At 34.1% G+C, this 16,421-nt stretch overlaps 1 protein-coding gene across 1 annotated transcript; it reads right to left on the reverse strand.

Moving 5' to 3' along the window:
- Positions 1-12,016: 12,016 nt before the first annotated feature.
- Positions 12,017-13,909, reverse strand: LOC145005581 (uncharacterized). The gene is made up of 4 exons (XM_078964691.1): positions 13,733-13,909; positions 12,757-12,892; positions 12,440-12,664; positions 12,017-12,361 (listed from the first exon to the last, which is right to left on the reverse strand). Exons 1-4 carry the CDS (start codon positions 13,888-13,890, stop codon positions 12,152-12,154), a joined length of 729 nt encoding a protein of 242 aa, XP_078820817.1. The 5' UTR covers positions 13,891-13,909; the 3' UTR covers positions 12,017-12,151.
- Between the last annotated feature and the right edge of the window lie 2,512 nt (positions 13,910-16,421).

The raw sequence follows: 16,421 nt of genomic DNA on the forward strand, positions 1-16,421 counted from the left end.
TTCTAAAATCCGTAACTTTCACATACGACCTACGTTTTTGACGTTCTTTATATCCACATGTAGGTAAAAATAATATATACAACTTTCATTTTGACTCCGTCGGCTAATTATCGACCGATCTTAAATTTAACAGTACGAGGCTTTTAGACTGTTAAATGACCGCGAAGAATTCGTAACTTCTTCATACGGACTCTGTTTTCGTCTGTATTTTTACTGTTAAGTTCCTATTAATGAGATCTTCAACTCTCATTTAAGTCACGTAATCCAAAAATCGCTCGAACTAAAATTTGAGTTTCGGGTCGTGCACTGTTAACCCGAATCTTAGAAAAATCATAACTTCTTCATACGAAGTCAGATTTGGGCGTTCTTTTTATGGATTTTTTTGGTTTAACATATTCTACGACTTTTTTCAGATCACTAACACTAAAAAGTCCTCCATCGTAAAATCACAATTTACGCTTCCCGGTGTCGTATCGATTCCGTCGCGAAACTTCGACGGGTCGTAACTTCTTCGTTATAACTCGGATTTCGACGCTCTTTATATGTACGGAAACCTTGTGACATATTCTACAACTTGGTTAAGATTATTTATTCTAAATAATCTTTTGTCGAAAAGTCATTTTCGACCCCTATTACCTTTAAATTGACTAGCCCGGATCTACGGGCGTTACATAAATGAATACCAACCTTTGCATAGATCATTCAATCCCATCAAGATGACATTTTTATGCACTAAAACATCATAAATGCTAATATCTAACATTCTAATCTCCTAGAGTAGCTGATACTGACAAGGATGACTCAAGGGACCATAATATGTTCAAAATAAGCCCTAGACTAGATCTAGCACATAGAGTCATCAAGATAGAATCTGTATACCTCTAATAAGCTGGAAAGAGTGAATAACCTCCGGATCTACAAGTTCACACTTGATCAATGCTCCTCTACAAGGCTTCTTCTTCTTCAAAGTGCACGACACACACACCAAAACACATATAAAGGTCAATATCTTGATAAATGGGTTAGGGTTTTGAGATATAGCTCAAAAAAGGAAATGGAGGTTGATAAGGTGAAGGCTTGGGGGATATAAGGTGTTTAAATAGGGTGCACACCCTAAAAATTAGGGTTTTCCCCTGACGGACGTACGCCCTATATACAACTGGTACGCCCAACGTACTAAGGGGCTAACCCAATATCATGCATGCTTCGAAGCAAGCTCGACGTACCTTATGTACGCCCAACATACTAGGTTATAAGTCAAAATAAAAAGAAATAAATAGCTAAGAATTTACCTTGACATAACGGGCATTACGTTAAGATTAGAAGAAAAGGTTAGACAAAAAGACATATAATGATCATTTATTTCCCTAGAAGAAATAATTATGAGGTGGAAAAAGGTTTGGTTTGGAATCATTTGACTTTCTGATGTTTTCATTAGAGAGTACAAACTTCTTGAAAGAATTGAGGATCAAGAATCATCATACCCATTTTGTTTAGAATACCATTGAATTTGATCTCCTCTAATGCTTTAGTAAAGACATCAGCAATTTCATCGTCAAATCACTACAAGAAAAATGAGATTTTAGTAAGGAAGGGCGCTATGGAACATATTTTTGTTATTAATCTACAAAGGATCATGCTATGGAATGTCGTTCCATAGCAAGGTTGCTACCATATTGTATATGGAGTTTATTTCCAGTAGCGAGCATGTGACTTGCTAGGGAAAATGCTACCGACTCCATATCCATTGGTATTATGCTACCGATATTCCTACGGAAAAAAACATTCATAGCAAGTTTCCAACGAAATTTTTTACAAAAATACTTTCCGTTGTACTGCTGCTATGGAATTAATTATCGTGGTTAATATGCAACGGAATTTTTCAATGAAAAACAATTATGTAGTTGCTTTGCTATGAAAGTACAATTCGTAGCTATTTAACTCCAAAATTATGTTGCAGAATTTTATTTATGTTGCTTGTTTTGTTGTGGAAAAAAATCCTAGGTGAGTTCTTAGGAATTTTGTTACGAAATTAAATTACATAGCAAATTTGCTAAGGAGTTCAAATTCATAGCTATTTAGCTATGGAAATTTGCAACGGCAATAAAACTCGTGGAATTTTGACTATGGAGCAAATATCTGTTGCAACTTTTGTTACGAATTTTGTTAGGAGTTAATACTTTGTAGCTATTCAGCAATACATATTAGCTACAAAAATCTGTTTCGTAGATGATTTCCTATGGAGCAAATTTCCATTGCTATTTTGGAATGAGTTTTGTTACAGAATTAAATTCAGTAGCATTTTTTCTAAGTAATTATAATTCATAGTTATGTTGCTACGGAAATTTGCTACCAAAATCAATTTCGTAGCTATTTTGCTTTGGAGTAAATTAATCGTTGATGTTTTTTTACGAATATTGTTACGGAAGGAAATTATGTTACCAAAATCAACAAAGAATGCACCTAAGAAACGTTTCCAATAATCATTTTTCTTGTTTGCTTGTATTAAACAATGAAATGGAAATAAGCTTTTTTACCATGTTTATTACTTTTCAAACTACATTTTCTTTTATAATAAAGCATGGTCATAAGTCAAAAGATATATTATATGTGCTAGCCTTATAAACGTAATGTGATATACAATTTTTCAAATTTATGTATAAAATCTAAAAACATAAAGTTTAACAAATACATAAAGTTAAAAACAAATACATACAGTTTAACAAATAACATATGTATATCCATATGTTTCATTCTTTCTTTTTTGCTTTCTTCTCTTATGAATGATCCAAGACCACGACCTCCTTCTCACAATGGCTAGAGTCATGAAGTCACTTGTATTGTTTTGAATATTTTAATTGAACCTTTCCTTCAAATATAGAGATTTTATGCCCACAGTTATGAGTAGAGGCAAACTGCTTCATTAGGCTTTAGGTAACGAACAAATGAGACTCATATTGCAATATTACCGATTGTCAACATAGTAAAGAAAATATCATACCACTGCTAGCTTGCCTATGAAATATTATTGTGAACTTAAACTTATACTCACTAGATGAAGTTTAAAAAATCATGTTAGGAAGAGTCATACTTACATGCATCTCAATGATGTTTCATTCAAACTCAAAAATTAACAAAGTTAATATGGTGAATGAATTTAAACAAACAACTTGTGGGCATCAATTTTATCATCACAATCTTAAAGAAAGATTAATAGTGTAAAGCTAAAAAAAGGTTCAACCTAAAAAGATGAATGATTTACAGAAATCACTATACCATAAATTATGTTTCTTACCAGAAGGGATGCAAACCCCACAGATGGGATTGTTGGATCTCATACGCACAGATGTGTATGGTCACTTCAGATCCACTACAAGGGATGTAAACCGCTTCTATGTGACTTTTCCCGATGATTATAGCAGATATGTATATATCTACTTAATCAACCACAAGTCAGAAACCTTTGAAAAGTTCAAAGCGTTTAAGAAAGAAGTAGAGAATCAATTAGGCAGGAAGATAAAGATGCTCAGATCTGAAAGGGGTGGTGAGTATCTTAGTATCGAGTTCCACGACTATCTTAAGGAATGTGGAATTGTTTCACAATTGACGCCACCTAGAACATCGTGGCTAAATGGTGTGGCTGAGAGGCGCAATCGAACCCTGTTGGACATGGTTCGTTCCATGATGAGTCAAGCTTTGCTACCAATCTCATTATGGGGGTATGCCTTAGAGACTGCCACCCATATCCCTAATCTAGTCCCAACTAAGAAGGTTTCTAAAACACCTCACGAGATGTGGACAGGGAAGGTTCCTGTATTGGCACATATCAAGGTTTAGGGTTGTGAAGCTTTTGTAAGACAAGAGACTCACGACACGATCGAACCTCAAAGTAAGCGGTGTATTTCATCGGTTACCTATACAAAATCCTTTGGATATCTTTTCTACAGACCTAGTGATAATGTGGTCTTCGTAGCAAGGAGAGGAGTTTTCCGCGAGAGGGAACTCATATGCCATGAGGACCGTGGGAGGACAATTGATATTGAAGAAATTCAAGAATCAAGCGGTGAAGGAACCTCTAGCACTAGCACTCAATCTGAGGAAGATATTCCTATTGAACCGGTTGATGAGTCGTTACCTCTTAGACGTTTCGGTAGAGTTAGCTTTCCACCTGTATTATATGGTTTCCATATAACTGTGGAATGTGATATGTTTATCAGTAATAGTTCACTAATAAATTTGGATGAACCTAATAGCTACAAGGAAGCCATGGCGGGCCCTGAGTCTGCTAAATGGAAAGAGGCAATGGACAGCGAGATCCAGTCCATGTATTACAATCAAGTTTGGAACTTATTTGACAATGTACCAGGTCGAAAGACAGTTGGGTGCAAATAGATCTTCAAGAAAAAGACCGACATGGATGGAAAGGTGCACATGTTCAAGGCACGATTGGTTGCGAAGGGCTTTACTCAAACCTCGGGGGTTCACTATGATGAAACCTTCTCACCAGTAGCTAAGATCAAGTCTATTAAGATCATGTTACCTATCGCTGCGTTTCATGATTATGAAATCTAGCAGATAGATGTTAAAACCGCTTTCCTTAATGGGAAGCTGGATGAAGATGTTTACATATGTCAGCCAGAAGGGTTTGTGGATGCTAAATACCTCAATAGAGTGTGCAAGCTCGAGAAATCCATTTATGGATTAAAGCAAGCATCTTGCAGATGGAATATTTTGTTTGATGAGAAAGTCGAAGAGTTTGGTTTCTTTAGAAGTGAGGATGAGTCTTGCGTATATGTCAAAGCTAGTGGGAGTATAGTTAGCTTTCTAGTATTGTATGTTTATGTCATATTGCTCATAGGAAACAACCTTGCAACCTTGTAGGAGGTTAAGTCTTGGCTTAGGAAGTGTTTCGGTGTGAAGGATCTAGGGGAAGTGGCTTACATTCTGGGGATAAGGATTTTAAGAAATAGGAGTAAGAGACTAATTGGACTTAGTTAAAGTACTTACTTGGACAAGGTGCTGAAACATTTTAGCACAGAGAATTCAAAGAAAGGGGAGTTACCTATCCAAAGCAATACTAAACTAAGTAAGACTCAGAGTCCGAGTACCAATGTCGAGATAGCGAAAATGATTCGAGTTCCATATGCTTTCGCATTTGGCTCGATCATGTACGCTATGACATGCACTCTCCCTAATGTGGCTTTTGCGTTGAGCATGGTTTTCCGATATCAAGGGAACCCGGGTAGAGCTCAGTGGACAGTAGTGAAGAACATTCTTAAGTACCTGTGAAGGACTATGGATTGGGTCCTTATAATTGGTGGGAGTGATGACTTGAGAGTGACAGGTTATAGTGACACCAGTTTTCAGACCGGTGGAGATAACTTCCATTCTCATTCGGGCTGGATATTTACCCTTAATGGAGGAGCAGTAACTTGGAAACATTCCAAGCAGGAGACTGTGGCTGATTCAAAGTGCGAATCATAGTACATAGCTGCAAGCGAAGCGTCGAAGGAGGCTATATGGTTGAAGAACTTCATTGGAGACCTTAGAGTTGTACCAGCCATAAAGGAGCCCATGGAGATTTTCTGTGATAGAGAAGAAGCAGTTTCCTTAACCAAGGATCTGAGGGATCATGGCGGATCCCGACATATCGACAGAAAATACCATTTCATCATACATTGGGTAGAAGAATGACTCCTCATGGTCAAGAGGGTATTGTTAGAAGAAAGTCTTGCGGGTCCCCTCACAAAGTGTCTAAGTAGGATCAAGAACGTTCAACATGCGAGGAGCATTAGTCTGGAGGATGATATTAGTTTTAGTAATTAGACAGATGTTTAGAAACTTGTAATAGATAAATGTAATTGACATTTGATGATTATATAATGGAGATTTATATATAAGTATTGTTTACTATCTTGTGTCAATTGCTTACTATTGTTCACTTTTTGCATGTTTTACTTCCTGAATAATTGGATTGTTCACACTATCCACAGTCGATCATACTTTAGAAGTAAGTAATGAGGGAAGACTGTCATGAATTGGTTTGTAGATTGTCTAAGTGCTTAGACATAGCAAAGGTTTGTTGCAACGTTCATGAGTACTCCTGAAATAGGATTTGAGTATTAGATTAAACTCACACTCATTTGAATCACTTCATGGAATTCATCACAAGTGATTGTGAGACGATAATATCGTATAATCTTTAAACCGATATATATTAGTTGTTTCTTATGAGTTGGTTGTGCATTGATAATACGTAAATGCATCGGTAACTTGATGTTATAAAACGTATTGTTGTGTACGATTTGATGAGTAAATAGTACAAGCATATAAGTCAAATTTTATTTGTTCCTTTTATTCTAAGAGAGTAAAACAATATCTTGGGCCCCTCGATGATTTTGTTAACTTGTGTATCGGGCCAGGACTAAATTGATGTGTTCAATTAAGTTCTATGTCAGACAAATCAGAAATCGGAAAACAAACTGTTGGACATTGAGAATGATTTTGTTCCATATCTTTATCCACACGATATCTTGCAGAACAGAGGATTATATGATCCTTTATCTAAAGGACGCGTCACTGACTAGGTCAGAGTTCGACAGCGGCTTTTAAAGCTACGATTGATAATAGGATCTAGAATTCATACTTGCAATTATAGTTATTAGACTTATCCAAGTGGGAGACTGTTGGATTAGGTGTCTAAGCTCATAAATATAATTGGTATGTACATTATTTGATTGTAGTATGGTCCTTTTGGGTTTCCTTCACCATAGCAACTGGGCAGGATGAGTTTTGGAGAAAGAGTGTTAATAGATAATTTATTAATATATTATAAGAATAATATATTAATTAGTAATCATATTATTTAACTAGTACTGATCATAAATTAATTTGGAATTAATTTAGTGATCAAAGGAACTGATTAAAAGAAAGGCGACTGATTAGGTAAATCAGAGATAGTTGCAGTTTGGGATGATGGACTCTATTGAAAGGAGTGGAAGAAAATGTATGGCAAGCCCTATAGAGTTTTTGTCCAAGGCCTATCATATGGGGGTTCATGGACTGCTTAAGGCCTAAGAAAGGGAATTAGGGTTTCCAACTGAAAACCCTAGCAGCCTCAACTACCCCCAGCCTCTAGAAATCGGCTTACCTACTTCCTAAGAGAAACCCTAGCCGATTTCTACTTCCTTCGCCATCATTATTTATTTGTGGTATTTGTGACTCCATTAGAGGTGAAATGCTTTGGGCACAAGGCTTTCGAAGGTTAAGAAATTGAAGAAGGATTACTTGTTATTGCAAGATAACAAGAAAGATAAGATCTAAACCCTATTAGTTTCGATTTTATATCTTAGAATTAGGGTTATTACTTTGGAAATATTGTTTGCATGTATAACTTGAGAAAAACCTAGATCCACAGAAATTAGGGTTGCATGTGCACACAGGAATGTTGTAATGCTCAAAACCCATCAATCAGAAAGCCGACACTAACTCCAAGTCCATAACTTCTATCGAGAAGCAGATTGGTCAACTTGCAGAGCAAATTCAGAAAAAAGAAGATAGTAAATTACCAAGCACCACAACAATCAACCCATTCCACACTTAAATACCCAGAAAAGAGCATGAAGTGAATGAGGTAATCACCTTGCATAGTGGGGAAAAGGTTGACAACAAGGTAAGTGCTCATCCTATAGATAATGATAGTGACACTGAAGTCATTTTTGATGAAAAATAAGAATTGGATAAAAGTTTTAAATCTAGAAAAGCAAAACATAGCTAAGGGTAAAGATGACTATAAAATTGGGGAGCATGGTGTGAAGGTTAATATTGCAGCATACCCTTCAGCTTTAGAGAAACTGATATCCTTCCCTTTTGGGAAGCGAGGGCCGAAAATGGAAGACATGTGGGATCTATTTAGTCAAATTAAAATAAATATCCTATTAGTCAAACTTATTAAGGAGTTTCCTTCATATGCAAAAAAATTGAAGGATTTGTGTGTTCAAAAACGCAAACTCCAAGAATACCTCCCTAAAAAGGTTGATTTAACCGAGCATGCGAGTTCCATAATATCAAATAATCTTCCACCCAAGCTTAAGAATCTCGGGGCACCTTTAATTTATGTTGCCTTAGGTAACATTAATATCAAAAAGGTGCTCCTTGATCTTGGAGCTAGTGTTAATATACTTCCAAAAAATCTTTTTGATCAACACGACTTAGGGACTTTGGAACAAAATGATATCATTTTATGATTGGCCGATAAGCCAACAAAGATTCCCCAGGTATATCATCTAATGTCATAATTAAAGTGGAAGCTGATTTCTATTACCTAGTTGATTTTCGTGTGCTTGACACCGAAAGCACCTATAAAAAAGTCAACCTTCTATTATTTTGGGTCACCCATTTTTGGCAACAATAAATGCACAAATTAATTGTAGAACGGGTGCCATGGATATCTATTTTGGTAATATGAAACTTAGAATTAATGTGTTTAACACGTTTCCTAACTCACCATCAGATTATGAATGTTATCAGGTGGATGTGGTTGATGACTTAGTATATCTATTTACTCTCAAGATCTTACACCCCGATCTGTTGGAACTCTTTCTTTCTAATGACAGGGATGTGGTGTTGGACTTGGAAGATATCAAGATGGTTGAGGAAGCATTTGTAAATGCTATTGAGCAAGGGAGGCCACCATGGAGTCGTCAAATTAAAAATTTGCCAACAAGTTTCTCGAAACCGCTTAAGCCATCTTTGGATGAGCCAGCTACTCTTGAACTTAAAACTCTTCCTTCACATCTTAAGTATTTGTTTTTAGGATTTAATGATAACTTGCTATTATCATTTCTTCTTATTTGATAGGTCCACATGAGGAAGCATTACTAAAAATGCTTTCTAAGTACAAGGGAGCAATTAGATGGACCATAGCAGACTTGAAGGGAATTAGTCCAACGACATCTATGCATCGAATTATCACTAAAGCTGGAGCAAAGCCATCCTGAGATGCACAACGAAGGCTCAACCCAAATCTACGAGAAGTGGTTAACCAGGAGGTGCAGGCTTGGATGGGGAGAACTAATATATGGATGGAGGGTGTCGACACAACACTAGTTAATCTTACTGAGCAGATGCGACAGGTTGGTACTATAGTCGACAACACTTATAGTGTTGCTACTCATCAGTTGTACCAGCAGATGTACTATACGGATGTGGCCTATAGACGAAGTCATGTACAACGTGACCCGATGGACATTGATCTACCGCAGCGATCTCGAGCACCAGCAAAGTTTTCTACTAATCTGGGGACCCGAGTGACTATCCATCACCATCGAAGTACGAGCACTATCATCTACCACCAGCTACAATAGACATTGTTCGATTTGATAATTTAGTTGGGTCGATCTTTAGGTATCCTCCACCATACCCATGATATTCGCCACAGCCACCTCCACATACAACTTTGGTGAGATCCTCTTTTGAATTTTTTGTTTTTATGGTTGTGTGGTTAAGATACTTTTCTTTTATTTTTCTTTTTATCTTTTTATTTGGGATGAATGTACTATTATCTTAAACTCATATATTGGTATTGTTCTCTCGTGGATTGGTTCTATGAAATTTGTGATGAGTTAGTAGCTTCTCTATCTTCTGAATGTAACTCATCAAGATGGAAAATGATAGGAGTTTCGTACATCGAGTCATATATATAATGTTGATTTTGTGGGTTGCTAAGCCGGTTTGGAAATTTTTATATATTTAAAAATTGTTATGTGATATACCCAACTTTGAAAAATGAAGGTTTTTGGCTCGAGCCTACGATCTTTCAATTGAGGACCCAACGGAACAGTATGTGTTGTCATGCTTTGAGTACTTGGTCTTACTTATTCTTGCACCTTTAGGGTTATGAGGGGGCTATTATTGTTTTCACAAAACCAAAAAGCATCAAAAGACATTGAAGAACTTCCAAGTATCAAGTCATATTTAGTCCATGCAACAAAGCTTTATATTTTTGGCAGATTTAGTCCCTATAACAAAGGTCGTACATTTTGACCGATTTAGTCCCTATAACAAAGGTTTCACAATTTGAAGTCATATTTAGTCCATGCAACAAAGCTTTATATTTTTGGTAGATTTAGTCCCTACAACAAAGGTCATACATTTCGACCGATTTAGTCCCTGCAACAAAGGTTTTACATTTTAGCAGATTTAATCCCTGTAATTTTTTAATTTATAGAAATGGTCCCTCTAATTTTTTTTTCAAAAACAACCAATATGTGTAAGATTTTTTATTTTGGCAGATTTGACCCCTATACAAAACTACTTATATAATTTTTTGTGTTGTTTTGTTTGTGTGTAGATAAATTTTTTTCTTTCAATTTCGATTTTGTTAGGTAAAATGATCAATTTATAGATTTTTAGATTTAACATAGTAGAATCAGAACGCTCAACTCCGTTTTTGTAATTTTCCCATTTCTTAATGTTTTTTTGGTAAATTCTTTCTTCAATTTTTAGTTATATAGGAAGGTTATGCATGTTACACCTCCAACATGGATATAGTATGTCTCTTAAGAACGTTATAAAAAATATGTTTGCATTATTAACATTTTAGAAATCCTATGACATTTACAAATTTCAATCACGTTTCCATAGATTTCGCTCAACTTATTCGCATGGTTTTGAAAACCGGACCGGCCGGTTGAACTGGTTCAACCAGAAACCAGTTAGTGCACCGGTTTTATTAAACCTGAAAACCGCTTGTAATCAAACCGGTTAAGAACCAGCGGTTCAACCAAAAACCGGTAAAAACTGAGCTGGTCAAACCAGCAAAAAAACCGGCCTAAATATTTTAATTATAAAATTTAAACTATAAAATAGTTCAGTGGACCCACTCCTTAAAGGTTGATCCGATTGTTTGCGTTTGGAAAAGCCTATCACCCCTTTTCTTTTATAACCCTCGCTAAAGCCTTAACTTTTGTTTTTTGTCGATGTGGGATACCTGAAGGAACAATTTGAGGACTCCTCTTCTACATTGATAAAAGCTATATATATATATATATATATATATATATATATATATATATATATATATATATATATATATATATATACTTTTTTTCATTACGTTAGTTATAAAATTTTGAGAAAAAGTTAGCATATAAATTATTAGATTTAGAATTTTGGAAGGTGTTTGTTTTATTTTATAAGTTAAAAAATTAATGTTAATATATATATATATATATATATATATATATATATATATATATATATATATATATATATATATATATATATATATATATATACTCGTCCGGTTCATCCGGTTTTTAGAACCGATCCGACCGGTCAAACCAATTGAACCATCAACCCGGTAAGACGACCGGTTCGATGTCCGGTCCGGTTTTCAGAACATTGCTTATTCGAATACGCGCCAATGACGTGGGGTTTGTTTACTAGTTTCTATAAATAACGAAGTGTTCTTGTTCAATGACCATTTATGTGCATAGGTCAAAGCTTTTTGTCGAGGAACTATTTATGACAATAATTTAAAGTTGTTGCACATGGACTAGTATTATAAAAAAAACCAAAGAATTTTACTTCGGTTAAGAAATAAAATAAAACAAAAACTTGCGCACGGTTTCTAACTTCAAAAACCGAAAATTGCGATTTTCGGTCTAGTTTCAATCAAAAATCTCAATGTGTTCACCAACATTGAAAGTCAACTAAGTAGTCAATAACATTCAACTTTTTCATTAAACTGTATATATTGATGCATCTATAACAAGCATGTATTGTGGAAATATTATATTATTATTTATTAATTTGTTTATAACAACAGTTCACCCCAACGATGAACAATGTTGTATTCTTGATCTAACTTCATTTTAAAGTATCTTATCACCAATATGCCATTATAGATTACGGACAAAAGTGATATCGGGTCCATATATCAAACATTTCACATTCTTGTTTACATAAAAACATCAAAATGAACTTTTAGCCACCAACTTATTGACACAAAACCTTGAGAATCAATAGAACAATATACAAATGTAAGATTTGAATTCAACATAACTAAAAGAAAAAACATACATTTTCCTCTTCTCAAAACCTAAAAATCACCTCAAATTTGTAACTTAAAACTATCTCAAAACCAAAGCTAATCTTTATAACACTTTAACAAACTCCTTTCAAAGGCTCCACATAGTTTATCTTTGCATGGTTGACACATGAAGCCACTTACATCCTCCATAGTATCAACTGGCTCACATATGAACTCTTTGTTGCACCATGTACAATTTGTTTTGAACCTTTCATTGATGATTTCAACTGCTTCTTCTTGTTCATTGCCAACATCCATGTCAGCATGCTGATGTGGACCCATTCATGCCATCAAAACATTCATATTAGTTGGAAGAAAACTACAACAACAACAAAATTGACTTACCTTTTCAAAAGCACGGGTCCCAGTTGGAAGATGAAATCTTCGAGTGGTTTCCTTGTGAAAAGTCGCCAGGTGTCGCTCCAACTCACGCATATCTTGAAACACTACTCCACAAGGAGAGCATTCAATAAGGGTTGAAACTTTAACATCATAGAGTTCAAAGGTTGTTGACCAGTCAACATCTTCCTCAACCTCAACAACAGATGAATCTTCAACTCCATTCACCTCCTATGCATTCAAAAACCGTATTATTTTAATTTTTTTTTTTTTTCAGAAAGATGATTCTAATAACAGTGATAAGGATATTTTTTTTTACTTACAAATGTGGGAGCTGTATGACAACCATTTTCTGTTTGCCTCATTTGCCCTTCTTCACTATCAACATCTGTTATTAGGGATTGATTTTTCAGATATATTGCAGCATCCTTGCATGACTTAAAATGTTCCCCTGAGGGGCTGAAGATATTAAGGAAACAGCATCATTAGGGATAATTATGAGGGGGTTCTTCAAGAACACGTAAATGTATAGATGGAAATAATCGAATTACTGTAATTATGTTACTTGAGTTTGGACAAAAATGAAGTCTTTTTAAGGAAAAACCATATGCTAGGGTTTGAAAACACAGTCAGTAAACAAACTCGCAAAGTTTGACTAATTATGATCAAGAACCTAATTGAAACCCTAAAATCCAGATATTGTGTATAAGCATTCATGACATTCAAGATTCACATGAGCATCTAATAGAGATGGATGTGACTTGTGAGCCAGTTCAAAAGATTAAAAATGTCATGAATGCTATGACACATTGAGAACGGAGCAATTGCCCTAAATTTCTTCTAATGACATGAAGGAACCAGGTAGTTGTCAACAATGTGGATCTTTATAGGAACTGAGTAATATTGCTTTAGAAGGAAATAATCAAACTTTTAACTATAAACTAGGTTGAAAATTGCGTTCGTATGAACAGAAATGAAACCTAGAGATAAACTGTTATTCGCAATTGTATACCTCTTATGAGCACAAACCATTTCTGATTCAATGTAATCTAACTTGAATCGGAAGTCAAAATAGAGGACGAATCGACTAAGAATCTACGAGTTACAGAACCAGCGAAAAATCCGTACAGTTGGTGTTTTTTTTTCTGATTCGGTGTTCAAAGAACACGTGCATTTGTTCGATGGAAACAGCGAAATAATCCATCTGGATTTTAAACCTAACTAAAAAATGCGTATAAGTTGATCCGAAATTTCGAATCGAAAGACAATGTGAGAAGAGAGGAGAGTGATGATCACAACCTGACATAACTCCGGCAGTATATAGAGTGCAGTCCAGCGCGGCGGCGTAAAGCGAGCTCTATTTTCCAGTCAATTGGCAGAGCTTTCACGAATTCGGCGGCGTCCACCACCTTCCTCCGCTCACTGCGACCGCACCACTCTCCTTGTAAACTCTCCATAAACCCTATCAGCTGTGCCCTCGACATACGTTCCGTCATACTCGCCAAATCGCTCTCATACGCGCCGTCCGCTACACGCGCCAGAAAGTTTAAGTCAACCTCCTCCCCTTTCACAAAAATTACACTTAGCCCCTCCAACTCCTTCTTAATCTCATCCATCCCCCCATATTTTACCTTTACCTCCTTCATATGACTTTTAACCTCATGTTTGTCAATCATCATCTCTCTACTATAACCATCTCCCCCCTCGCCCTCAAAAATGAATTCGTTTTTGTTCCAGGTAGTAGGAAGTCTGTGACCTGAGCGAGGGCGACGAGGAAAGGAAAGTATTTGTGCTTCAAGCAAGTCAGGGTTAATGGTTGGTATGGTGGACTTTTGGACAGATGTAACTTCTATGAGACTATTGTAATCGGGGTTATTGTTGTCAGAAGTAGTAGACCAATTAGAAGAAGGGAGGCTGTGATTAGAAATTGATACATTAGCCATTTGCAATGAATTATGGATGTTTCAACTTTCTTATGGCTTTGTTGGTAGATGTGCTATCGCTTTGTTGTTAGATGGTGTTGGATTTTTGAGAGGTAGTTCTTATAGGGTCTAAAAGAAAGTATACATGAACTAAATGCATTTTTGAAACAGTTGACTTCTTTGATGAAATAATGATAATAATAAATGTCATAAAAAGGATATTTCCATTGTGAACTAAACATTCAATTTTTTTTTTTTGTTGCAAATAACATATCCTTCTTATAGAAAATACAACTTATAAATTTTATTTTATTTTATTATTTTATTTTTTGTATTTTGACAAATTAATTATTTATTTGGAGTTGAAATATTAAATAAATAAATAAGGAAAAGATTTAAGAACATGTTACCATATTTGTCTCTAAAACCCATTATTTTTATAAATTATTTTCATATTACAAATGTAACTTAATATTTAAAATTAGTAATAATAAATTTTGTTTAATGTTACCCCAAAAGCATAAATTTATACTTTTAAATAATTTTGATTAATGTTGCACCAAAAGCAGATATTTATACTTATTTTTCTCTAAAACCCATTAATTTTGAATATTTTCTATTTCGAAAATAACCATTATTTATAATTATAAATAATTGTCATCAGAAAGTTAAATCCTATCCACCATGTGAATAAAATATAGAAATACATATCTATAATATGAGTGAGTGTGTGGGTAAATGATTTGGTAAGCAAGTAATTTTTTATATATTCTTTTACACTTTAACATATTAATTTGTTTATTCTTATCAGTCCAAATGGGAAGTTTATTATTAAATATTAAAAATTTAAGACATAAAATATAGTTCATTTTAAATAAAATATATAAGGAAGAAAATTACATATTACAAAATATAGCATTTATTGTAGATTTGATATCTCTCTCTCTCTTTTTTTTTTTCTCTCTCTCTCTCTCTCTCTATATATATATATATATATATATATATATATATATATATATATATATATATATATATATATATATCAAAGAAGAATATATAAGGAAGAAAATTACATATTACAAAATATAGCATTTATTGTAGATTTGATATCTCTTTCTCTCTCTCTCTCTCTATATATATATATATATATATATATATATATATATATATATCAAAGAAGAAGGAAAGTTTTAGTAGAAATGTAAGAATTTTTTTATATACATATTTTTTTAGAGAACAAACAAAATAAATCATTAGATAATTCACAAAAAAAAATTATCAAAAAATAATAAGGGAAAATGACTTATTAATGTAATTAACTTTTCGATATGTTCACATCTAGGTAACTATTTTTTTTGTACACATCTAGGTAACAAACTTGTTGGAAGTGTTCACATATGACCATTATGACTTGCTATAGCATGTTAAATCCTATATGTGAACAATTTAAACAAGTTCGTTACTTAGATATGTATAAAAAAAATAGTTATCCAAATATGAACAAAACGAAAAGTAAAAAAATAAATTACACAAATGGTCTTTATGGTTTCGGAGAATTTGTATTTTTGGTCCTTAACTTATTTTTTTAACTCGGATGGTCCAACTATTTGTATTTGTTACGCGTTTGGTCTTTGTCTTGACTAAAAAGACTATTGTGCCCTTATTAATATATTTTTTTAATTAATTTTCTTATTTATGTATTTATTTTTTTATATATTTAAAAAAATTAATAGACTCACATATATGTATCTCCTCACTATAAACCTCAAACTATATTTGAGAAATTTAATTCGGATGATCCCTACTGTTTATTTTTGTTGCGCGTTTAGTCCCTATCTTACCTAAAAAGACTATTGTGCCCTTATAAATTTATTTTTTAATTAGTTTTCTTATTTATGTATTTATTTTTTTTATATATTTAAAAAAATTAATAGTCCCTATATATTTGTATCTCCTCATCGTAAACCTGAAACCACATTTGAGAAATTTAATTTGGCTCTTACCAGTCACCATCTCATCTCTTATCTTCCCCAAGTTCTATTTCTTTTCCATCTTTAGTAACATTG

Source organism: Lactuca saligna, chromosome 7, assembly GCF_052625555.1.
Source record: "Lactuca saligna cultivar CGN05327 chromosome 7, ASM5262555v1, whole genome shotgun sequence".
Taxonomy (NCBI): Eukaryota; Viridiplantae; Streptophyta; class Magnoliopsida; order Asterales; family Asteraceae; genus Lactuca; species Lactuca saligna.

Excerpts from the sequence above, each read along its gene's own strand:
- LOC145005581 (XM_078964691.1), bottom strand. The coding sequence starts at position 13,890 with ATGGAGAGTTTACAAGGAGAGTGGTGCGGTCGCAGTGAGCGGAGGAAG. Across the intron at positions 12,893-13,732 it reads TACTGCCGGAGTTATGTCAG|CCCCTCAGGGGAACATTTTA; the intron begins GTTGTGATCATC and ends TAATATCTTCAG. Across the intron at positions 12,362-12,439 it reads GGACCCGTGCTTTTGAAAAG|CATGCTGACATGGATGTTGG; the intron begins GTAAGTCAATTT and ends GGTCCACATCAG.